Genomic DNA, 24,360 nt, shown 5'->3' with positions numbered 1-24,360 from the left:
AGTTTTAATGCAAACGTTCAGAGAAAAAATTGGCCCCCTCTTTTTTTTTTCTTTTTTTTTTGGGGGGGGGGTGAGGGGTTAGGATAATTAAGAGTTTATAGTTTGTAAAAATACTCACTATGACACAAGTTAATTCTTCCTAACTATATGAAAGCATCTAATTTCACCAACCAAGACTAGGTGACAATCTCACATGGTTACATACTCAAGATAGCTCAACTTGTTTCTACTTCTCTTCCACAGTAGAGATACAACTGTAACTAGGCAAGGATAAGATCTGACTTTGACACTAGCTTGAAAAAAAAGTTGAAGGCTCATTCGTGTTAATTGTAAAGGATACAATAACACTGAAGCACTCAAAGCATATAAAAACAATAAAATGAAATCAGCTCTCACAAGATCCTAGCAGCCCAACATGATTTCTCTTCAAGACAAATGTGGATACACCTGGAACTTCCAGATCAGAGAAAACTCCTGAACAAGCACGTCTAGCTAGACATCATGACTTGATCACTTGCCTGAAGAGCTTGGCTTGCAAAAAATCTCACATCTACATCTGGATCCTCACTGAGCTCCACCAAACATGGGCGAATTGTCTGCTCTACCACCTAACATTACAGGAAGAATTCCCAGAAAAGCACAGCAAAATTAGCACACTAGCATTCCACAGAAAGCAAAATACAAGCAAGAGCTCTGCATACAAGCACTTACAGAATGGTCAACTATGGGAATGAGGGACTGCAACACCTTCGCCACATTGAATTTGATGTTGGGTACCCTGTTAAGTATCCGATTTTCTCAGTCCAGCATTCAAGAAACTGAACAAAAATACTAGCATTGACCATTTCACCTAAAGTACAGGCCAAGCTTAGTAGTGGCAGATTAACCTGTCTTTCGATGCATTAATGACCACTGGCAGCAACTTCGAACATGTGATCTCTGCCCCCATGACAGGCGCTAGTAGAGAAACTGCATGTAGAATCGTCATCCGATACAGATAATGTGGGTTGTTAATCATTTCTAGAACCTGCCATGAATACATTGTCAACTTGCTGCTTAGGGAAAAGTAGACAGAAATCAGGAGCAATCAATAGGTTCCAGAAACAGGAAGGGACCAGATCCATAACATATTTTACAAAATTATACAAATCAGCCAGCAAACCAAAGAAAATCAGCATCTACTAAATTCAAGGGAACACAAGATCAGTTCCAGTGAAGATCTCATTATCTGCTGCTTTTTGTGTATATTAAACAAAACATGTGATTCCCAATGAAACCCACAGTGGCTGCCAATCTAGCCTATGATTTCACACAACACCAATAATGTGCTGGTCAGACGCTCAGACTAAACTTTTTCCAAGAATTCAGTCGTAGTTTTATGATTTGGATGCTGTTAGTTCATAATAGATCTTCTTGCTTTGTGCACCATTTGAGCCTCTTGATAAAGTCTTTTAACCATTAAAGGCAGCATCAAAAATGTTTTCTGCCACAACTCAATAATGACATTTGAACCCCTTGAAAAAGTCTGTTAATCATTAAAGGCAGCATCAATAATGTTTTTTGCCACAACTCAATAATGGAAAAATCATTCACGCCAAACCATCAATTCTGTCAAAAGAAGAGAGATCTGTACCAAGCAAAACTGCACCAACCCTGCAACAGCCACTTTCAGTTTTGAATCAAACTTGGAAGTTAAAATGGCAGCCATGAAAAGAAACAGACCACCATATGTATTTAGGAACCTTAAAATACCTCTTTGCCATATCTATGGCTGTTGTATCAATAGTACATGGTGATTTGTTGTTCATGATTCAACATATCCCAATGCACCAGTTCAGTGCCCAGATACAAATGTGGATACAGAAAGATGCAGCAGGAGTAAATCTAATAATCTTCAAAACCCAACAAAGGAAATGAACAAGATTATCCAAAGGTGTTGATGCCTTTTTTTTCTGGGCGGCAAAAAGGCCATTACATGCTCAGTGTATAATGTGGTTCAGAGTTTTAGAAAGAATCCAAAGAAATTTGAATGCAGGAACCACACTAAACAAACCAGGATCAAATTTACACGAATGAAGAAAATTGAAAATTTTGACAGAATCCAAAATTTAATGCAGTCCAGAAATCAGTTACTCCGGTAATTACCCAACACTACCTACGTATCATACTCAGAAGTTAATAGTTATATAATATCAGAAATTATGAGAACTTGCAGTCAACAAGGGGTGAAATAAGAGCTTCAAGAACAGTCCAAAATCCAATTGAACTGGACTGTAGCTTAATCAATAGAGCTTCCTGAGCTTAGTGAGCTGACCAAAATAGGAAACTGAAATTTGGAAATTACAATGGCTCAGTTGCATAAAACCCAGAAAACAGACTAGGTATTTAGATGAAGAAAATAGTAGAATGGACTGAAAAGTAAGATAAGAATCGAAGAGAGATTGTAAACAAGAACAAATCTACCAAAGTTGAAGTAGAACTAACAAACACGGAAAGCGTGATGATTCAGACAAGTCACCGTAGAAGTAGATGACTGAAAATAAGATATTCAATGTCTCAATATCCAACAACCAAATCTGGTTGAACTTCTGGTTGGGTGCAAAGCTTAACCAAACCTATCAATTGATATAGAAATCTTGAAAAATCAGATCACATCTAATTGATGAATTCCAGGCAGCTTTTTTCTTCACCTTCCGATAAAAACCTTGAGCCATCAACCTTAAGGTTGAGCACATTAATCGACAAGCCATTGAGGCTATGAAAAGGTTTAGTTTTCAAGCTAACAAAAAAAACTGAGAAAATGATCCAGAGATCAAAATGACCAGATCTCAGATTCAGATCTAGAATTGCTCTAATGGGATCACAGAAACTCAGGAGTACAAGGAGAAATTCAGTTACGCAGATATTTAGCCAAAACTGAGAGAGACAAGACTTAGAAGAATCAAAGAAAGTAGAATCTAGAAGATATCAGTATCGGAGAATAAGAATAACAGAGAAGAGGGAGGATAGATAACACTTGATCTGTAAGATAAACAGAACTAGAAGGAGAAAGAAGGATATCAGATCTGGAATACCATTGTCATATGCACAGCTCAGCAGCACCAAAACTCAAAGGAAAACTAAAAATTAATTACGCAAATCATGTCTAATTGACGAGGTCTTTTTAAATATGGAAGGTGTCTCCTGCCCGGTAGTGGAGGCTACACAGGCAGGTGAGAGCCAATAAGGGTCCCTATCAGTTCAATCAATAGGGATCAGAGAAGTCATTTCATGGTGAGAGGAAAGAGAAAGATGGGGGTGCTAGCAGACCTGGGCAGGAAACATTCTCCTGATAAATTAAGATATTTTGTAATTCCTAATTAGATTCACAATTGGACTCCTAATCACTCTCATACACAGAATAAAGTAAATAGACTCAAAACAGAACACATGGAGTACCACTTGGTAAAAGAATGAAGAGAATGATTGAGAACTATGGAATATAACACCTGAAAGGAGGGAGTAATCAGAATAGAAGTGAGAAGAAATAGAAGCTCTTGGCTGGTTCTGTCAACAGTCTAACATTTATGCAGAGCACCACACAACCCAAAAAAAAAAAGGGTAAACAAATCTTCAAAAACCTGCAAATCACTTTTTGAGGTTTTTGAAAGGTGGGGGTTCCTCTTATATAGAATTAACTTTTGGACCAACATGACTCAAAGAAGGAATCCTAATTACTCTCAGACTAAATTTAACTTTCAGACTCAACAGAACAGTTAACCTGTCGCCCACCATAGAAAGGTCCTAAAGCAGTTCAACCATAGAATGACCAAAAAAATCACACAACTAGCACCTAAAGAACCTTTCAAACATCTGAAAATTACAATTATGCCCGCAGATAACTACCAAATGGCCCTTCTACCCTTGCAGGTGACATAACTTAGGTCTGAATTTCTTCAGCCTGGGCTTCAAACTGAATGTTGTTTATCCAGCCAGCCTAAGGCTACTACGGCTGCATCAGAGTAGAAAAGATCATCTCCGTGGTCACCATCAGTGATGCCATGTGGCAGGATGGTGTTGCAATTTTGAGTGTTGATAGAGATGAGGTCTGCTCGGGCCACGTATATCAATGTCTCCCTTTAAGAGCCCGATGCACCATTTTGGTAGTCCTGAACTTTTCAGTGCTTCATTCTACCACTTGGAAAACTCAGTTTAGGGTGAAACTTAACAATTGAGCAGGGACCTCAGGGGGCTACTAGTCCACAAAATTGAGGCCCATCCAACCTTGGTCACATGGCAACAAAAGGGTGGTGTCCAGAGCATAGTTGTCGCAGAGCCTAGGGGAATCAAGACGGTCGAGGGGGCAAAATTTAGGCAACACCAGGAAGGCGCCAAGGCACCAATCCAGACAAAACCGCCTAGACACCTAAGTTACACTTTGACAACTGTGGTCCAGAGAACGACCTTTAAACAGCCACCAAGGAAACTTTAGCCCCCACCCCACCCCACCCCACCCCCTCCCCTTTTTTTTTCGAGTAGAAACAAATTTAATTTAGTTTCAGCAGTAAAGTGAATAGGATGTCAGGACTCAGGACTCATTACCCAGCATTATCTGATCAACTAAATGAATCATTTCCCAAATTACGAAAATCCTATCATTGAGAACCTACTTACACCAAAGACACCTAAACCTCTATCCACACCAACCCTCATTTTTCCCTCACACTTTTTGCATCAAATCTCTAACCGACCCCCCAAGTCAGCTCTTCCTGATGCAGCATCCAGCTGCTGGAAAAGAGAAGTGGAGAAAAGAACCTGCAGTTGGTTTGGTCAATTTGGTTCAGTTTTCTGGTCCAAACCTGACATAAAGTTAATAATCTGGTTCACCCTAATCATAGGGCCCATTTAGAGTCTTATTTTGCTTAAATTTATTATTAAATTGTAATTTGTTGGTTGGATTAGTGACTATAAGTTCAGTCTTATTTGAAATATTTATTCAGTATCTGGTCTGTCTAGGACACCTACTCGTAGCCTGCGCATAAGAGGAGTTTTCCATTACAGTCTAGATTGTCTATTATTCATTAATAAGAGTTTGAGTCAGTTAAGGAATCTCCAAAGCAGTCTGCGGCTGGAAGGTCCTCGTTAGTCTGGTCACACTGTCTAGAGTCCTATTTAAATATGTAAAGTCTGAAAGCCTAACCAACGATTTGTTTAATAAAGAGAAAGCTTTTGGATCAGCTGGTCTGTGGATTGCAGACTTACACTTGTGGATTTAGGTGTGTTGGCTCTGGTGAATTCAGGAGTGACAGTTTCAGTGGATTCAGTAGAAAACCCTGGTGAATTCCAGATGGATCAGTGTGGGTTCCAGATCAATTTGTCTCCCCTTATATCTATTCTACTTCTCCATTGAACAATCAGGTCAGATTTGAACTTTAATTCAGCTTGCACGTGTTAATTTTCTATATTTAATTTGTCCTGTTTGGTCTGCTGTTACTTAATTCGATTGGAATGTTTCCGTTCTTAGCTATCTCAGTTTTCCACAGCCTAATACCTGTTCATCCTTAAAAACTCAGTTCTGTTTCAGAAATCCTACTGCAACCAAGTTTCTCTAAGATCTTAATTTTCTGAACTCAGATTTCTGTTTCTGTTTTTGGGATTTCTAATATCAATTGACTCCTGAGTATCGCTTAAATCTGCAATTGACTTCTCTAGCTGAAATGTTTGAAACCCAAACATGCATAGCTATTTCAGGTTTCCTACACGAACTATACTTCTTCCGATTCTCAGTTTTCCGGTTTGACTTTCTAGATCTGATTTCAGAATGCTGTTGTGGTTTCTGCTAAGTTTTGCTATACTAATTAGAGTGAAATTCTTCCATAACTTAAAACTCTGACCATCAGTTTGAGTTCAAATTTCCTGAAATCTTCTCTTGGATGTTCAGACCATTCAACCAGAATTTTCTGCCTTTCTAAGTTGCTTGGATTTTGTTTCCTGGAATTCTCTGTCACTAGTTTTATTCCTAATCCTAGAGATTCTGGTTTTACATGGGGTTTTCTAAACCCTAAACCCTTAGGTATTTAGAAGCCACATCACTTCCCCACCCACCCTCTATTTCTCTTGCTATTTTGATATTCCTTCTAGGTCAGATGCGCATTTAAAAATTCCTGCAACTCTACGAATATCAATTGCCATCAATAATAACTTTAGAATCTATGATCTGCACTATGTTCACAATAATCCCCAGCCAATATTCCAACCTTTCTCCGAAGACCCCTCTACCATGACTAATTGTGTAGGGTAGTTTGGATATTAAATGGAATTTCACAAAAACAAACATTAACCTGATGATTATGTTCTCTCCTTCTCCTGAATCCTAATTCAAAGGTAAGTACATCTGTCCATATAGTAGTAGTTGAAGATAGCAAATTTTTAATTCCACAAATCCTTGACACAATATATTTTACAGCATATAATACTAATGTATTTTCAACTCAGTAAAGAAAATAATCAACAATAGCACCCGCAACAAAAATTATGTCAGCCATCAAGCTGAACAAATAAGGGAAGGGAAAAAAATCAGGGCAAACCCTCCAAAATGAAAGGTTTGGCTTTTAAAATTTTTAAATTGGCATATACTCCTGTTACAGTTTATAAAAATCTAATAGGATGCCAAAGTTGGCTGCTGAAAACAGCCTCTTTATTGTCTCAAGGTCTATAACAATTTAGATTCACTATTCACACCATGTTTATGGCCTCATTGACAATGCTATAGAAACTAAATCATTGGCTCATTGCACGTTCATAATTTTAATTTTTAATAAATAAATCCAGTTTAAACCCTGATGAGCAAGCTAGTGCAGAACTAGCATGCCCACCATGAGCCCAGCTTTGTGGAATACATACCACCAACATAACCTTAAAAAAAGTGTCTGTGTCATGTATATATATATTGGGGTGAATTTCGTGATAAATTTCTTCCAATAGAAAACCTAGAAATCTCCCAGTGGACAAGAAAAATAAACCCCATGATTTTGAAGTAGCAATTTAATCTACCAGCAACTGATAAAATAAAATTTAAGCATTCAAGAGCTCATTCAGCTTTACAAACAAATATTACAAAATACACACACACACACACACACACACACACACACATTAAAAATATGAATGACATCATTTATAAACCAAAAAAGGTAAACACCTGAGGAACTATGTGCTGCATTGCCCAATCTGGACCAAATTCTTCCGCAAGACGCTTCAAGTTATTAGCAGCAGCATCACGGATTGAGTAAACCTGGAGTACATATACACTCAGGATAAATAGACAAAATATTACACACAGGATATTATACACAACATTTTAAGTCTTCCATCAGCATTTCCCAACTATTAGGTAAAATAAATGAAAGGTGGCAAAGACTGAAAGAAAGAAGACTTGCTGCTGATTAAAGTATAAAAGCAAAGTTGATCACCGACTAATTCATTATATCATTCCAATTGCTCATTAGGAAATGTAAAATTTGACGAACCTTATCTTCCAACCACTGCATGCAAAGAGCACCAAGCTTATCATCAAAAAATCCCACACCCAACTGACTTGCCAATAATGGTATGTACTCTATAATTGCAAGCCGAACCCTCCAATGTCTGTCCTCAGCAAGCTCAACAATGGCTGGTAGCAATGATTGGGATAACAGATCAATTCCAATCACCTGAATGGACAGCTTCCATTAGAACTATCAGAAACAAATGAAAATCATGCAGATCTGTGTCATCAAGCACACACACATCTTGTATACAAGTTTCGCAGGGGGAAGGCAAGGTTTGAAATTCTGACATATTTCAGCAACCTATTTCAGTTTCGACATTGGTCAAAATGATATGTCCCGCAAATTGAGGGGCGTTCAATATTTCGGTTCTTTCACCGAAATGGACCAAATTTCGGTGTCATTTCATCCATTTCAGTGGTATAGTTTGGTTTCAACCATGGTTAAAATCCCAATCGAAACCGAAATCTTGAACCTTGGGGAGCTAAGAAAAGTTTAAATGAGCAATTGCATTTTAGGCAGAACTAGACTCTGAATAACTAATGCAGATAAAAAACAGAATGGGAATTATTTTTAATGGAAATAAGCCTTGGGTTGGGTTATAATGGAAAATTTATATATGTTCTACATACCAAGGGTTGAGATAAGTGTCACAATCATTTATGATGCTGCAAAAATGTAACAATTCTTCTTTGCCCCTACTACTATGGCCTGTACTCTGTAGGCAGTTGAATTGAGGATAGTGTGTAATTTCACAGGCTTATGCAAAATCCTTCTAAGACAAAAGTCAATGGCAAAACAGAAATCGAACATAGAAATGCCATGGGGCTTTAGAGTTTTATCCCATGTCTTAAGTTTGAAGGAGTGCTTCCAAATTCAAACCACTATTCTCCCTCCAATGCTTCTGATATGGGATCTAAGGTTGTGACTTGTGACCCTCGTCAAAGTCATGAAATTGAGCATGTAAGTAACATTCAGGCAAGAAGCACGATGATTGTCGGCTAGGAAAATTCATTCACTGTACTAATTGTAGTTGTTGGGGTTGTGCCACTGTTCTGATTTCCCCTCTTATACAGTTGGTGACTTAATGGAGTTAAGTTCACTTACATAATGGAGTAACGTCATAGAGAGAGACCCTTTCTAGTTTCTAGACAGGAAGAGTAGAACCACCACCATCTACTCATGATGGGGTTTGAAAAAGGATAAAACAATCTCGTCCTTCATACAAAGTCAGAGAAAGAGAGATTTTCTGCTCGCGATTTTCAATATTAAGTTTAGGAGTTGGTTCCCCAGAGGGGAAAGGGGAGATCGGGGAAGATGCCCTATATAAAGCAATATGCCCCTTTCGGGTTACGTGAAGTTACTACTTCACCCCCCACATTAAGAACTTGGAGGGAAGTCCAACAATTCATCTAACCATTTTTTCAACAGTTTCAAGTGTTTCATGCAATGGCAAAGGGCTCTTTCTGCCTGCGCAGTGGTGCGGGTTTGAGTCCTAGGAACCAGCCTCTCCGTAAAGGGGGTAAGGCTGTCGACCGATATACCCTCTGACAACCTTGCTTAAGTGCGGGAAGCCTTTGTGCACTGGGTAACGGCCTTTTTTTTTTTTCCAAGTGTTTCATGCAAAATTACAGTTTCTCCCCTTCTTTGAATTTGAAGAAATCAACTCAGCTTGCTCCACAGGGAAAATGTTTTCTTATTATAATTGGTTATGTCAAAGACCTTAGTACACTAAGATTTCCCCACAAACAACTGGGACATAAGACAATTTATAGATAGAGATAGAAAACCCTCCCCTCACACACACACACACACACACACACACACAAACACACACAAAGGACTCAAGAGTAATACTAATTTAGAAGTTTATCCAATGGAGGAAGGGGGGAGAGAGAGTCAAATGGCAGGAGAAAAACACGTTCTCTCTGGTTTCTGAAGCTCTTGCACGCTTATCTAAAATCTATTATAACAGTCTGACCTTGACAATTTTATCCTCAACTCTATCTGACATTCTGACCTAGATAGATCTGTCCCTCCCCCTAATATATTTCTCTTTTTAAAGAACAGAATCAAAAGAAAATTCTGATCTGTCCGCAACAAACTACAGAAATTTGAAAACATAAATCAGAATAAAACTCGCAGAATGACAAACCTGATTCACTTGATCAAGCTTGCTAATAATATTAAGTCGGACATCAGGGAATTCATCTTTCAGAAGGGATAGAAAAATAGGAAGAAGTTGCTCAATTGTGGCATCCTGCATCACGCATCAAACAGAAGTTAGGTAAAGACTAAAAGATCTTGCAAGAAAGAAAAGATAAATCAGAAAAAAGCATCGTGAATAACAAATTCTGGCTGTCCTGTATTTATCTCCCAAAAAAGCTAAAGCACTAAAACAATGTAATAGAAATAGGAAGATCAAGTGAACTCCTGCAGACACAGCACCCTAAGAATCCTTTGACAAGCATAACATTCTTCAGAGAAGGAACAAAGGACAAATTTAAACCATGTTTGAAATCCATTAAAAATCAAGAATATATAAACACAGGAAGGCATAAAATGGAGGGAAAACCGTCACAACTCACAAGAAAAATTGCAATAAATGCCAAAACCATAAAATTCAAGAACGCCCCAAGGGAAAAAAAAGAAGCAAAGTCAAGCAAGATGAGAACATTACACTCAACTACAAGGAATTTGACAATAGTGACCCCCTGAGGCCTAATCAGTGAAAGATATACTGAAATGGAAGGTATAAAACCACAGACCATGCTAAGAGAGAGAGAGAGAGAGAGAGACAACTAACTGCAGGCAAGCCTTCCAAGACAGCCCCCCCCCCCCCCCAAAAAAAAAAATTCAATGGCAACATGCAGACTAGAGGGGTTAGAAAGTCTAAAGAAAAATATAAAATCAAAATACTTAAAATTATAAGAAATTAATGGGGTGCAGGTGAAAAAAAACCAATAAACACAGGCATCATATTCTATATTTTTCTGTTAGTACATGTACCACCCATGGATGACATCTCACCTTTCCTAAAACAGGTGCCATTCCCATTATCACTGAAGCCAAAGCAGAACGAACATGCTGAGATGAATCTGATGAGAGTTCCTACAAAAGTTGTTAGGAAGTCATGAGACAGAAGAAATTTACATCAGTACAACAGGTAAATCACAACAAGGCTCTTCGTCTGAAATAAGGCATGTATACCAAATGAACAAAACCAAAATGTAATAAAGCATGTATACCTTCACACAAGGAAGGATGTGCTGAATTGCAAGTTGGGGATTCAATATTCGACAGAACTTAGTTACTTTTCCTGCAGCTGCAATACGTACTTCTGCCTCGTTATCTCGAAGTAGCCGCACATATGCAGGAACCAGGTCCGACCTTAAACAGTACAAAACTCAGCATCACATAAACCATTGGTAAACCTATAAATGACACTACTTGTAAACCAAGATGCATATGAACATCAAGGAAATGGAGAAGAAAATGAAATTTTAGGTTTTGTTCACCAGATGTAGTGGGGAAATAATGAACTATTCACAATTTTCTTCATCAATCCATAATTAAGGTGTTTAAAATTACAGAAGAGTCTTGGCTGATAATTCAAGGTACCCTTCAATCATTTTCGATCAGAGATACACAAACCTATGCCGTGACCACCGAAACCATATGCCCCTTCCTTCTCCGGCAGACACTACCGCCGGTAACCCCCGTTCTCCACCAAACATCCTTTACCCTCTCTCTGATGACACCTTACTTTCCTCCTCTCCTTCGGCTCTCTCTTCCCAGCCCTCTCCTTCTGTTCCTACCTGCCCTGAGAACCGTACCTGGGTCTCGGTTGTCTCCAACTCTCTCCCCCCTCATCCATCCCACCCACCGCCGGCCATACCCTTTACTACCTTCCTCCTCCAACTACCTCGAACTCCTTACCCATTGGGGTATGCCCACCTGGCTTTCTGGACTCAGAAATTTCGAAATGGAAGAACTGTGTTGTAGGTACCTTTTTGGGAAGTCGCCCTCCCTTCACCATCGTCTAGTCTTCACTTCTAAAGCAGTGGAAACTTGTTTGTTCCGTGTCCATGTATATGCTAGACAATGGAACGTTTTTCTTCAACTTTGATGCCAACTCTGATAAGGCTTTGGCCATCGATGGAGGTCCATGGTACGTTGGAAGGAAACCGATCTTCCTTCATCAATGGGGACGTGCTTACCTCGTTCACCAAAAGTAAACCCTCCATCCCACTTTGGGTTGCCTTCCTTAATCTGCCCCTCCACTACTGATGCATCAATGAACTCAGTTTAGTTGGTTCCCTCATCGGCAAACCCCTGTACTCAGACAAACGGACCAAAGTGATGGATAGACTATCGTTCGCGAGGATTTGCATTGAAGTTCAAGCCGATCAAGTTCTCCCAAACTCTATCTCTATCAAGTATGCTAATGGCCATATGTTTACTCAGGAAGTCCGCTATGACTGGATCCCCCCTTCCTGCTTGTTCTATAAGTGCTTTGGGCACAAAACATCTCTATGTGAAAAGCAACCCCCTGTGCAAGATGCCTCTGAAGATCAAGTCAACCTCTGTGGAAGTTCGCCAATTGCCGATCACTCTCAGAAAGGCAACTTCAAGCTTCACACCTCAAAGAAAAATAAGAAAAAAAAAGAAATTGGGTTCCTCTGTTGGCGGATCCTGATCCGGCGACCCTTCCGGCGAAAGAAAGAACCGCTACGACCTACAGTCCTCTGTCGAACCTTTTATCCGCTGGTCCTAACCCCTTCTCGATTCTTAAGAGAGTAGACCCTGATTTGGCTACTGATGGCGACCTCTCAGACCTGCAAGCTCCTGCTTCCATACTTCTTCCACTTTCGGTTACTTCTCCGATCTATCAAGCTGGTACAGCTTCAACCGCTGATCCCCTTCCACTTATCCAAACCTCTCTTCCGCCTCTGTTGCCGACTCCTTCTATCGACGGTCTCTCCGAAATCCATCTCTCGAACCCTATCCCTCACTCCACGTCCTCTACTCCTTATACCATTCATTTAAACCAACCCAACTCTGAACCGCCGTTTTTACCCTCTGAACCAATTTCTGCCAATTCATTTACTTAATACGTTTTCCAAATTTCCGGTGGATCACCCCCTATACCCAGGAAACTTATACAACCCGTCTCACCCTTTTCATAACCCTGTTAAATCTAAACCCGACCCACCCAGATTCTTCCGTCCTAACCCGACTCCCCTTTCTTCTCCGCCCGTCGCCGATACACTTGGTTCTGCTATTGGTCACGGCCTCGCCCCTGTTTTGTCTCACCCTTCACCTGCAATTGCCTCTGCCACCTCCGTCACCACTATCGATACTTCCTCTTGACTGATTCCCCTTAACCTTACTACGTTGTCTATCACCAGTGCTCCATCCGCTGCTGCTGCTCATGCCTCCTTTGCTAGCCTTCCCTCCGCCTCTACCTTCGGACAGGTTGGAAGCTCGCCTGCTTCTGCTTCTCTGTCCACCGATGGTTCCACTGATCTCCCCTTGGCCTCGAAAGGCCCTTTGACGATCTCCTTCAACCCGCAAGTCTGCTCCTCCCCTCGGCTGGCCTCAGAAGGCCCTCTCGCCCCCTGCTGCAACCGTTATTTTTCCCCGTTGGCCTTGGAAGGCCCATCCTCTAGCGACAAGCCTTTGGAATTCTCTATACCTTTGGCTCACACTGGACAAGCTACCGGCTCCATTATGTTGTTGCACTCGGTCCTCTCTTCTCAAATGACTCAGGCATCCCCTCCCTGCTCCCCAGTGACTGATATTGATAGCCCAAGCTCCCGTCAGTGCCACTCAGGAAAGCTTTATCAACAATACAATACTGATCAAACCAAAACCTGCTCAGAAGGAATTCCCTGTGACCTAGATGCTACTAACTTGTCTAGCCACAGTGCTGGCTAGCCCTATGGCTTTGGCTCCTTCAATAAGCCAATCCACGCCCTCCCACAAAACCAGCTATCAGCCTAACCCTATCCATAAAACCTCCAGCCTGACCTCCACCCTCAACACCACCCAAAAAAAGATAACGAAAAAACCTCCACATCTTCAACCAAAACCACTTCTAACACCTCTGCTCCCCCTGTTATTGGATACAGCCGTCGGCCCCCTTCCTCCACTGGCCCCATCATCCCAAACACCCCCCGAGCTTGTCCAAGCGATTGTTGCCCACCTCCCCTAGTTTTAAATGATTCCTTGGACCATTTGGAACGTCCGAGGTCTCAACTCCTCGGCTAAACAAGCCAAAATAGATCCTGTTTGCGCTCCTCGAAGTCCAATCTTTGTTGTCTTCTCGAAACCCGTGTCTTAGAGGCCAATGCCTCTAGGATTGCCTCTTCGATTGCCCCCTCTTGGTCCTTCCATTCCAATTATCTCCACAGTCCAAATGGTAGGATTTGGATCCTTTGGGACCCTTCATTCTTATCCATCTCTTGCCTTTTCTCCTTTTCCCAAGTCACCCATATCTCCATCTCTCATAACTCTGGCCCCTTCATCTGCTTCCTCTCCATTGTCTATGCTCATAATAGAGCTTTCCTCAAGCTCCCCCTATGGTCTGATCTGACTTCCCTTGCCCCTTCTATGGATTCCAGGCCCTGGGATATTGCAGGAGATTTCAACGTTATCCGGTACAGTCATGAAAAACTCGGGGGAAACCCCATTGATTCTCAGGCTATTGATTCTTTCAATGACTGCATTGATGATCTCAACCTCACTGACCTCAGATGGTCCGGTCTCAAACTCACTTGGCATAACAGAAGAGCTGGCAGTAATAGAGTGGCTTGTAAGCTTGATAGGACCCTAGTTAATGAAGCATGGTTAGATGCTTTCCCCTATTCTCATACCTGTTTCGTTCTTCCTGGGATCTTTGCCCATAGCCCCATCTCTATCCATGTCCTTCCCTTTCGATCCTTCGGTCCTAAACCTTTCAAATTCTTCAACATGTGGACCTCCCACCCTGATTTCCATCTTCTGGTCCAATGTGCCTGAAATATCCCCACCCCCCGTTCATTATCCCCCCTCCTTGCTTTTGCCAAGAAGCTTAAGAACGTCTCCACCACCTTTGGGAATATCTCTTCCCAGGTTTCTATGAGTCGGGAAATCCTCCTCTCCATCCAATCCAAGCTTCAGCTTGATCTCCTCAACCCCATCCTGGCTGAGGAAGAAAAGGTTACTTTAACCAACCTCTCCTTGCTCCTAGATCAAGAAGAGAGTTTCCTTCGCCAGAAATCCCATGTCAAATGGCTTGATCTGGGTGACTCCAATTCGGCCTATTTCCATCGCTCTCTCAAAGCTAGGAACAATGCCAACACCATCCCTAAGCTCATTTCCTCCTCAGGGACTGAGCTCTTCTCCCCCGATCTCATCAAGTCTGAGACAGTCTCTCACTTCCAAAGCCTTTTCAACTCCCCTCCTTTCCCTTCCCCCTCCATCCCTTCCAACCTCATCAACAAGTTTGTCCCTGCTGACCTCCTTCCCTATCTCCAGTCCATTCCCAGCGAGGGAGAAATTCTCTCTGCCATTCTCTCCCATAAGGCTAACAAGGCCCCCAGCCCTGATGGCTTCAGTATGGGCTTCTTCTCGGCCTGTTGGAATGTCATTTGTAATGACCTCATCCTGGCAGAGCATAGTTTCTTCTACAACCCCAACCAGATTGGAGGGATCAATCACACCTTCCTTTGCCTCATCCCCAAAAAGGAGGATGCTGCTTCCATGAATGATTTTCGGTCCATTTCTCTTTGCAACCTTCTCTACAAATTCAGTGCTAAAATCTTGGCCAATAGGATCCAAAAAGTTATTGACTCACTTATTAGCCCAAACCAATCTGCCTTCATCGCTGGCAAAAGCATCTCGGATAATATTATTCTCTGTCATGAGATTGTCCATGGCTTTGACCACAAGTCTCACTCTCTGGCTGCTCTTATAAAGATTGACATCCACAAAGCATTTGACACTATTAGTTAGGACTTCGTTTCCAATATTTTGCTCCAAATGTCTTTCCCAGCCTCATTTGTTCACTGGATCCGCTCTTTTATTTCTTCCCCTTGCTACTCGGGGTCCTTGTGAATGGTAGTCCAGCTGGATACTTTTCCTCGGGGCGTGGAATCCGTCAAGGATGCCCTCTCTCCTCTTCTCTTCTCCATATCCTTGGAAATCCTTTCCCGTTCCATTCAATCTGCCACTGACCTCCATCTCATTACTCCCATTCCCAAGTGTAAATCCCTCCTCCTATCGCATTTGGCTTTTGCGGATGATATTATGATTTTCTCCAAGGCTGATCCCCTTTCCATCACCAATATCATGTCCATCCTTCATTCCTTCGAGTCCCTTTTGGGGCTCAAAATCAACCTCCTCAAATCTAACATCTTTCTTTCGAGTGTCTCTCTTGAGACTCAAGCCTATTTTTCTGATATTTCTGGAATCCCATTGGGATCCTTGCTTGTTAGATATTTGGGCCTCCCGCTCATTACCTCCAAGCTTTCCTCTCATCATTGTGCCCTTCTGCTTGACCGCCTTAGGAAAAAGCTCTAGCTTTGGAAGGGGAAGCTTTTGTCTTTTGCTGGCCACTTAACCTTGATCAGATCGGTCCTCCAATCCTTGTATCTATACTGGTCCGGTGCCTTTGTCCTCCCTACCTCTGTTATCAAGTCTTTCGAGAGCCTTCTCTACTCCTTCCTCTAGAAAGGCTCGGATTCTTCCAAATTCCTCAGACCGCTCAATTGGAAGAAGGTTTGCCTCCCGAAATCTGAAGGTGGGTTGGGAATTAGAAGAATTAAAGATGCCAATTCTATGGGTATCCTCAAACTCATCTGGAATATTGCCTCCAAACAAAAAAGCATTTTGGTTGACTGCATTCTCTCTGGATTACTCAAGCATAACTCTCTCTGGACAGCCCTTTCCAATCCTGATGCCTCTTGGATTTGGAGAAAGATCCTTCAGCATAAAACCCTGGCTCTCACTGCTATGTCATATTCCATTGGGAATGGTCAATCGACCTATCTGTGGAAGGACCCTTGGCACCCCTCTGGCATTCTTGCCCTTCTGGTTTCTCCCAGAGTCATATTCCTCCAGCCTTCATGTAAAGGCTATAGTCTCCTCAATTCTTTCTCCCTGGGGATGGTTGCCTCCATCCTCCCCCTTCCTCTGTTGGATCTTTGGTCCTCCCCCCCCCCTACATGCAAAGGCTATAGTCTCCTCAATTATTTCTCCTTGGGGCTGGTTGCCTCCATCCTCCCCCTTCCTCTGTTGGATCTTTGGTCCTCCCCCCCCCCTACATGCAAGGGCTATAGTCTCCTTGTTATTTCTCCTTGGGGCGGTTGGCTCCTCCTCCCCCCTCTCTGCTAGACTTTAGTCCTCCCCCCCCTCCCCCCTCCCTCCCCCCTCCCCCCCCCCTAGGCACAGAGGCAGAGAAGACCATTGCATTTGGCTTCCCTCTTCCAATGGGTTATTCTCTTCTGCCTCTGCTTGGTCTTTTATCCGTTCCCTGGCATAAACTGGTCTGGTTTAAAGGTCATATCCCCCGCCATAATTTCACTCTTTGGCGCTCGCTGCCTATTGATGGAGAACCTTGGGGAAGGGAGGGGAAATCAGAGTAGAGAGGGGGAAAAGAAGGTTTACACTCACACATTCATTCAATAATTAAATTGCTCTCTAAATCTTCAGTCGATTACAACCAATATATAGGAAAATAGGAACATGAAATTAGAAACTTAACTGGAATGGAAACTAACCTAAATTAGGAAACAACTATAAAAGGAAACCAAAGCAAGGAAATAAATCCTACTCCTACGTTCAAGTCTGGAAACTAAAAGCATGAAATAAAATACTAAGTAAACTACTAATTTTATTTCCAACCCTTGTTGGACCAAAACCCTGGGCTGGACCGGTTCTTCTTGGCTCTTGGCTTCCAAAGCTGGTCATGCTGGTCCAACCAAGAAAGGGCAGCCATATCTGCATCAACTCTCCTCCTCTGAAAAGAACTCGACTCCGTCGAGTTAGGGAAAGGACCGAGGAGACCGTCTGAAGGAATACGCTGAATAAAGAATGATCCCACCATCTTCTTGAGCTTAATTTCAGGGAGATCTTTGGCAGGATGAAACTTCATAGTCTTGTTGGCATGCTTGAAGGCATAGGTATTGGCATAGCCACAATGCTGTACTTTCTTATCAAACAACCAAGGTCGACCAAGAAGGATATGGCACACCTTCAGAGGGAGGACATCACATTGGATTGTATCCTTAAATCCACCAATAGAATATGTGACCAAGCACTTATCTGTGATTTTGAGATTAGTGTTATTCACCCAAGCAACCTTGTAAGGATTAGGATGTGGTTCTGTATTCAATCCCAGCTTACGAACAGCGTCTTCAGAGACAACATTAGTGCAACTGCCTCCATCAATGACCAAGGTTAGCAACTGGTCATTGCACTTCACACGAGTCTGAAAAATACTACTGCGGCGCCAATCTTCATTTTCAGTGGCCTTTTGAGTGGTCAACACATGACGAATGACATAAAAAGGATGTTGGTCATCGTCACTGAGAGTGTCATTGACTTCACCTGTTGCGCACTCTTCTCTTAAATCAACTGTGTTAGAACCAAGTTGCTCTTCGGGAATATATGGTATAGGAGAATCCTTATCAATAAAAGCAACCAAACGGCTGGGACATTGGGCACTGATATGTCCAAATCCATGGCATGAGTAGCACCGAACTGTGAATTTTGAAGAATCAGAAGGTTTATCTGAACCACGCCGAGGGGGTGAATATGGGCGAGTAGGCCGTGAAGATGACATTTCAGAAACATGTCGAGGTGGAGAATACGGCCGACTAGGTCGTGAAGAAGCCATAGATGTAGCACTTGCCTGTGGCTTGCTAGATGACCTCTCTTGGGTAGGAGACTGTTGCCAAACGGAACTAGTACCTCGAGAAAAAGTATCTGCAAAATTTCTCCGGTTGTATGGGCGTTTCAGACTTTCCTCAACCTGATATGCCACTTGTACGGCGTCTTCCATTGTAGGTAGTCGACTAGATGCAAGGGCAGCACTAAGTTGAGGGTGCAAACCATTGCGAAATTGGGCCACTAAGACTTCTTCATCCCACTCAAAGTCAGAACGAGTGGCCAAATAATAAAATCTAGCAACATACTCTTCAACGGTCAAATTCTCTTGTTTCAACTGTGCAAACCTGAGATGCATGCGTTGCTTGTAATCAGAAGGCAAGAATCGCCGATTCATGACTTCATACATTTCAGCCCAAGTAGTGACCAACCCAATGCCTCGGGTTCGGTTCTGTTGTTGTTGCTTGATCCACCAGACTCTAGCCGTGCCTTTCAGTTTGGCCTCTGCAAATAGGATCTTTCGAGCCTCAGTCAACCCGTACCATCTGAAGAATGTATCTAAACTGTGAATCCAATCAAGGTACAATTCTAGATTATTGTCTCCATAAAAATCAAGGACATCCAGTTTTGCTGCTCTTTCTGCTCCATCATCATGTCTCCCAATCCCATATGGTGGTGGAGGTGGTGGTGGTGGTGTATGATGTGGTGGTGGTGGTGGTGTTACTGGCAGATCCTGTGGAGTGGTGTTGGAAGAATCCCCAGACTGAATGGGACTCTTTCCTTTATCTGCTGCCACCAAACGATCAATAGAAACTTGCATAGATTCCACCATTGTCTTTAGGGACGTGACCATGTTAGTGAGAGCATCAAATTTTGTATCAGTTTCTCCTTTATAGGAATTCAGCTGTTGAACAACTTCACTATTGGCTACCATGGTGATGAGTAACAAAATAGCACTCAAAGAATAATGGTAGAATAGTAAATAACTGGAAGCTTAAAGGGCAGGGGCAGAATGGTAATTTTTTTTTTTTTGAAGTTCAAACTAAACCACAAAAAGGTATATCAATCACGTGTGGGATAGGGGTTTGATTTGGAAATAAAAATATATGGGACAAAAGGGGAATAAAGGAGAAAGGGAGGGGTATTTTAGGAAACGAAAGATAAATAAAAGAAAAAGGAACAAAAGGGGAATCGTGGGGGTGGGTTTTACCGACCAAGGAGGTGTCTCCTTCTGGGAGATGGAACCAGCAGTGGGAGTTCGGCGAAGGAGGAGGGAGACGGCGCGACTCCGATGAAGGGATGGGTGACTCGCGACGGCTTCAACTCAGGTATGTCGCTGCCTCTCTCTTCTCATCTCGTCTTCTTTTCTTCTTCTTTCTTCTCGATTCTTTTTCTCTTTTTTCTTTGCCGTCGGAGACAGAGAGGAGGCGGCGGCGGCTGCTGTCGGAAGGGACAGAGAAGGCGGAGGGCAGGTGGTGCTGCCGGAAGGAACAGAGAAGGCCGAGGGCAGGGAGGGTTTGGGGTTTTTTTTTTTTTTCCTGCTATTGCTCTCTCTGCTGCTTCTCCGACGTCGACCTCGACTCTCCTTTTTTTTTTTCTCTTGCTACTAGCAGAACCTAAGGGGAGAGTTCGATTGAGTGGAGAAAAGGAAAGAGGAGGCGGTGGAGCTTTTTTTGTTGGGAACCGAAGGGGTTGGGTTTGGTTGATTGCTCCAACAACACTTTTTTTTTTTTAAATGATTGTTCTCTGTCTCGACAGAAACCGGAAGAGAGAATAGGGAGAAGATGGGAAGGAAAGAGCAGGTTGATGGGAAGGGAAAGGAATGGAACAAGGAAGGAGAACGAAGGAGAGGATCCTTCGGCTCTGATACCAAGTTGATGGAGAACCTTGGGGAAGGGAGGGGAAATCAGAGTAGAGAGGGGGAAAAGAAGGTTTACACTCACACATTCATTCAATAATTAAATTGCTCTCTAAATCTTCAGTCGATTACAATCAATATATAGGAAAATAGGAACATGAAATTAGAAACTTAACTGCAATGGAAACTAACCTAAATTAGAAAACAACTATAAAAGGAAACCAAAGCAAGGAAATAAATCCTACTCCTAGTTCAAGTCTGGAAACTAAAAGCATGAAATAAAATACTAAGTAAACTACTAATTTTATTTCCAACCCTTGTTGGACCAAAACCCTGGGCTGGACCGGTTCTTCTTGGCTCTTAGCTTCCAAAGCCGGTCATGCTGGTCCAACCAAGAAAGGGCAGCCATATCTGCATCACCTATCCAGTTGTCTTCCAACCCAATCCTTTCTCATCCACCGTAACATCCCCGTTAATCCTTCCTATTGCCTCTGTCCCTCGGGCATAAAGGATACCCCTCATCTCTTCTTCTCCTATCCCCTTTCCTGCCAAGTTTGGAAAACCGTCCTTTCCAAATGTTGGCCTGTTAGAAGACTCATTCTTCCTTTTAACAGAGAATGTATCTGGGTTGATATATCTTCTCGGGATTGACCATTTGTGATACTATTGGTAAATTGACCTTTTGCACTACCATTAACCACCTCTGGATGGAACGCAACATCCATTGATGGACTGCCAAATCCCAATCCCCAGATAAGATTTGGAAAGCTATCTCCTTTGATGTTGCTTCTAATGCCCAGGCTCTCCTTGCTAGATACAACTGGCCCATCCCTATCTCCCCCATAAACTCCCACATCACTTCTTCTTGGAACCTCCAAGCAACCCCCACCCACCACCCCCTAACCCCTCTCCTCCCCAACCCCCCTCTCCCACCTTCCCCTCATCCCCCTCACCTTCCTTCCCCTCCCCCCTCACCCCCAGCCCCCCTGATTGCTTGTGCCTAGCCCCTCCCTCCCTCCATATTGGTCCGTGATGGTTTTGAGTTTTATTTTGTTTGTTTGCTCCCCAAGCTCCTCCTTGTTGGCTTAAGCCTCCCTCCCCCCCTCTTTCCCTTTGTATATTATTTCTCTCTTGGTAATGAATTATTTATTCATCCAAAAAAAAAATTACAGAAGAAAAACAAATGACTAGATGCAACAGAAAAATGATAATGTTTCATTAACAAGGACAAAGTTACCTGGTAGGCTCAGGCCCCACAGCTTCACAAAGCTCATACAATTGATTAGCTACCATGTATCGAACACGCCAAGACTTATCCTATTTCAGGAAAATGAAAAGAGATCTAAGATAGTAAAGGATCAGCAAAATCTATATAACTCAGAAGTTGGAGACAACAGTTTTCAAGTGATTTCCAATTAATTGTTGAATCAACTGTATACTCAGAAGTTGGTTCAATGAAACTCTTGCAAGAAATAAATAAATAAAAAAAAAAAAAACTGATTTCCACCCATAAATGGAATTTTTCAAAGGAGAGACCATTGGCATCTCCCCTGACAAAGACATGATGACAGGTACAATCATCATGATTATAAGTTACTATGCATACAAATTATATCAAAATGACAGAGTCTGGACAGTACAAAAAGACATTTGCAAATCATGAAGATCCTGAATCCCAAACCAGAGGCATGCATCTCTTCCTGTCTCCCAAATGTAATTTAGACCTTAGGACCCAAGAACTGAGTATCAGCCATAGCTGAGAGGAGCAAATCAAGGCAACTGGACATAATTTGAACCAACAGAAGAGAAAACAACTAACATAATATGGTATAACACAATCACAATGGCATGTGTGCATACCTGACATGAACTTGCTTCAACCAGGCCGACACATCATTAACGTTCATAGTGTTTACTGTAACCAATATACATATCACAAACACCTGCCCTGTCAAAGTTGACTAATCTAACACTTGACCTTGCATGGCATGAATACAAATAAATCTTTACATAGAAACAAACTCAAATCGGGTTTTTTTTTCTTTATCCAAATAAACAGAAACAGGCAGTGCATGAAGTATACAAACCACATGCTGTATACAGCCCCTCAAGGGCATAAAAGGAAAAAAAGAGATGAATTGATTATATGGTCTAGTGCCCTTCTCTATCAAACATGGTTCAAGAAGTCGATGGAGTTGTCCCAAATATACCAATTTTTTTTGGTTTGACCCAGCTCGAAATGAAATGCTATGCAATTCATCAGGTAAACCAAATTTCAACCAAAACTTACATGTTTCTATCGGAATTTCGACACATTTCAGCAATTTCATTTCTTTTCATTTCACCAAAGCATTACATTCACTTGAGTTAAAAACCATAAGTCGTTAGAAATGGGTACCGTTTCTACCCATTTCGAACTCAACTCGTCAAGTTTCGACCTAAACCTGTATTTGGACTACAGACTTTATTATTTTCTTGATTTTGGCCATCCCACTTGCAACTATTGGTCGAACAACTTGTTCAAAGTGTGTACAAGTCATCTACAGCTAACATTTGGCGGATTTGAGGGAGATTTCTTGAAGATTCACAGTTTGAGGTAATATCTAATGCAAAACCGGGGTTTTTAAAAAAAAAAAAACCTGTCGGTTCGCTTAATGGCCCACCCAAATGAGAGTACTCAATATTCAAAATGCAGTGGCAGTATTGTGAATAAACAGAAGTAATAAAGAAAGTGGCAGAATTGTAAATAATTAGATTAGTAATGAAGTACTTGGGAGATGGGACTTAAAGGGGATTAATAATTATTTGGTGGGGGTAAATTAGGAAGTAGAATAGTAATATGGAATATGGGGTAATTAAGGCAAATAGAAGGGTAGAATAGGAAATCAGAATAAAAGGGGATAAACACCCTAACTCCCGGTGGGGTTGTCTTCTTCCTTGGACCCAAGCAGAGGCAGAAAGATGGGATAACTTCAAATCGAGAGAGTCTGTTCACCAGGCCTCAGTTTGCCCTGAAACTTCAAGCAAAGATTCTCAGGAAAGGACTCCAACGAACCCACAAGACAAGCACTTGGATCTGCAGGCTGGAAGGCTGCGAGAAGAGCCTGAAATAGACCCTGGCGGTAGGGTAAAGTTCAGTCCTGAAATCAGTCTTGTAACCCACAGCAGAGGACTTTGGGGGTGATTCTCTGGGATCTGAGTCGCCTTCAAGGTAGCAGCCATCAACCAAAATTTCAGAGTCAACCGGTAAAGGACAAGGATGCAACAAGCTTTCGTTCTGTGCTTGGTATTACCATCCAGCAAAGATGGTGCACAGTAACCAGCAACTGTGAACAGGGATAGCAGGGGAAGAAGAAGAAGACGAAGAATAGAAAGATGAAGAAAGAGAAGCAAGAAGAAGAGAAATGGGAGGGAGGGGTATGTGAGCATCACAGCAACCATGGTCTCAACCATTAACTCAGCCATTCAATTCTTTCATTCAAAAAATTGATCTCCATAATCATTTTACAGCAATTTAAAGAAGTCTTCACATAAAATTGGAAAGCAATTAAAAAGATGGAACTAATCTAAAAATGGATGGAACTAATCTAAAAATGGAAACTAACTAATTGCAAAGGAAATCCTACGTATCTGCTTCTAAAGCAAAGAAAATCAAATATACCAATTTGCTTTCCTAAATATCAACTACCTGTCGGTGTACGATGTCTTGTATTCCGTCACAATTTCAGTGAAGCAGGATCTCATCTCACCGAGGACGTAGGTAATCTTGCCGAACCTCGTAAATCCGTGTGCATTGCTTGTTCTTGTTTTTCCATTATCTTCTGCATAGTTTTAGGGTTGCGGTTCTACACTACCAACCCTGGCCAGACCAGAAAATCAGTTTGGGTTGGTTGTGTCTTGGCTTAGGCCTCCATAGTGGGTCAATCTGGTCAAGCCAAGCCAAGGCATCTGCATCAATATCCGTTTTCCTTTTATGTAATTTTTCGCAAAAAATAGGGTAAATATGAAATGGTTATGCTTCACTTTTTATGTTAGATGGATAACATTAGCCATCTATGACTTCACGGAGTTGGATTTAATTTTCAGTATTTAAGTTTTTTTTTT

At 41.9% G+C, this 24,360-nt stretch overlaps 1 protein-coding gene and 1 long non-coding RNA gene across 2 annotated transcripts in view; both read right to left on the bottom strand.

The window, feature by feature from the left end:
• Positions 1-211: 211 nt before the first annotated feature.
• Positions 212-24,360, bottom strand: part of LOC122093790 (serine/threonine-protein phosphatase 2A 65 kDa regulatory subunit A beta isoform) — a 29,403-nt gene continuing 5,254 nt past the window's right edge. Inside the window, exons 5-13 of the mRNA XM_042664273.1 lie at positions 21,494-21,573; positions 10,775-10,916; positions 10,557-10,637; positions 9,682-9,786; positions 7,509-7,691; positions 7,181-7,273; positions 888-1,027; positions 712-778; positions 212-608 (exon numbers count right to left, since the gene is read on the bottom strand). Coding sequence (XP_042520207.1) covers positions 489-608; positions 712-778; positions 888-1,027; positions 7,181-7,273; positions 7,509-7,691; positions 9,682-9,786; positions 10,557-10,637; positions 10,775-10,916; positions 21,494-21,573 — 1,011 coding nt within the window. The 3' untranslated portion in view covers positions 212-488. The remainder of the gene's footprint in view (positions 609-711; positions 779-887; positions 1,028-7,180; positions 7,274-7,508; positions 7,692-9,681; positions 9,787-10,556; positions 10,638-10,774; positions 10,917-21,493; positions 21,574-24,360) is intronic.
• On the bottom strand, positions 16,960-21,136 carry LOC122093792. The gene is made up of 3 exons (XR_006144561.1): positions 20,677-21,136; positions 18,420-18,423; positions 16,960-17,103 (listed from the first exon to the last, which is right to left on the bottom strand). It is a non-coding gene; the product is annotated as an uncharacterized LOC122093792 (long non-coding RNA).

Source organism: Macadamia integrifolia, chromosome 11 (genome assembly GCF_013358625.1).
Source record: "Macadamia integrifolia cultivar HAES 741 chromosome 11, SCU_Mint_v3, whole genome shotgun sequence".
Lineage (NCBI taxonomy): Eukaryota > Viridiplantae > Streptophyta > Magnoliopsida > Proteales > Proteaceae > Macadamia > Macadamia integrifolia.
The sequence above is the reverse complement of the archived record's forward strand: the minus strand, read 5'-3'. Positions and strand labels throughout refer to the sequence as shown.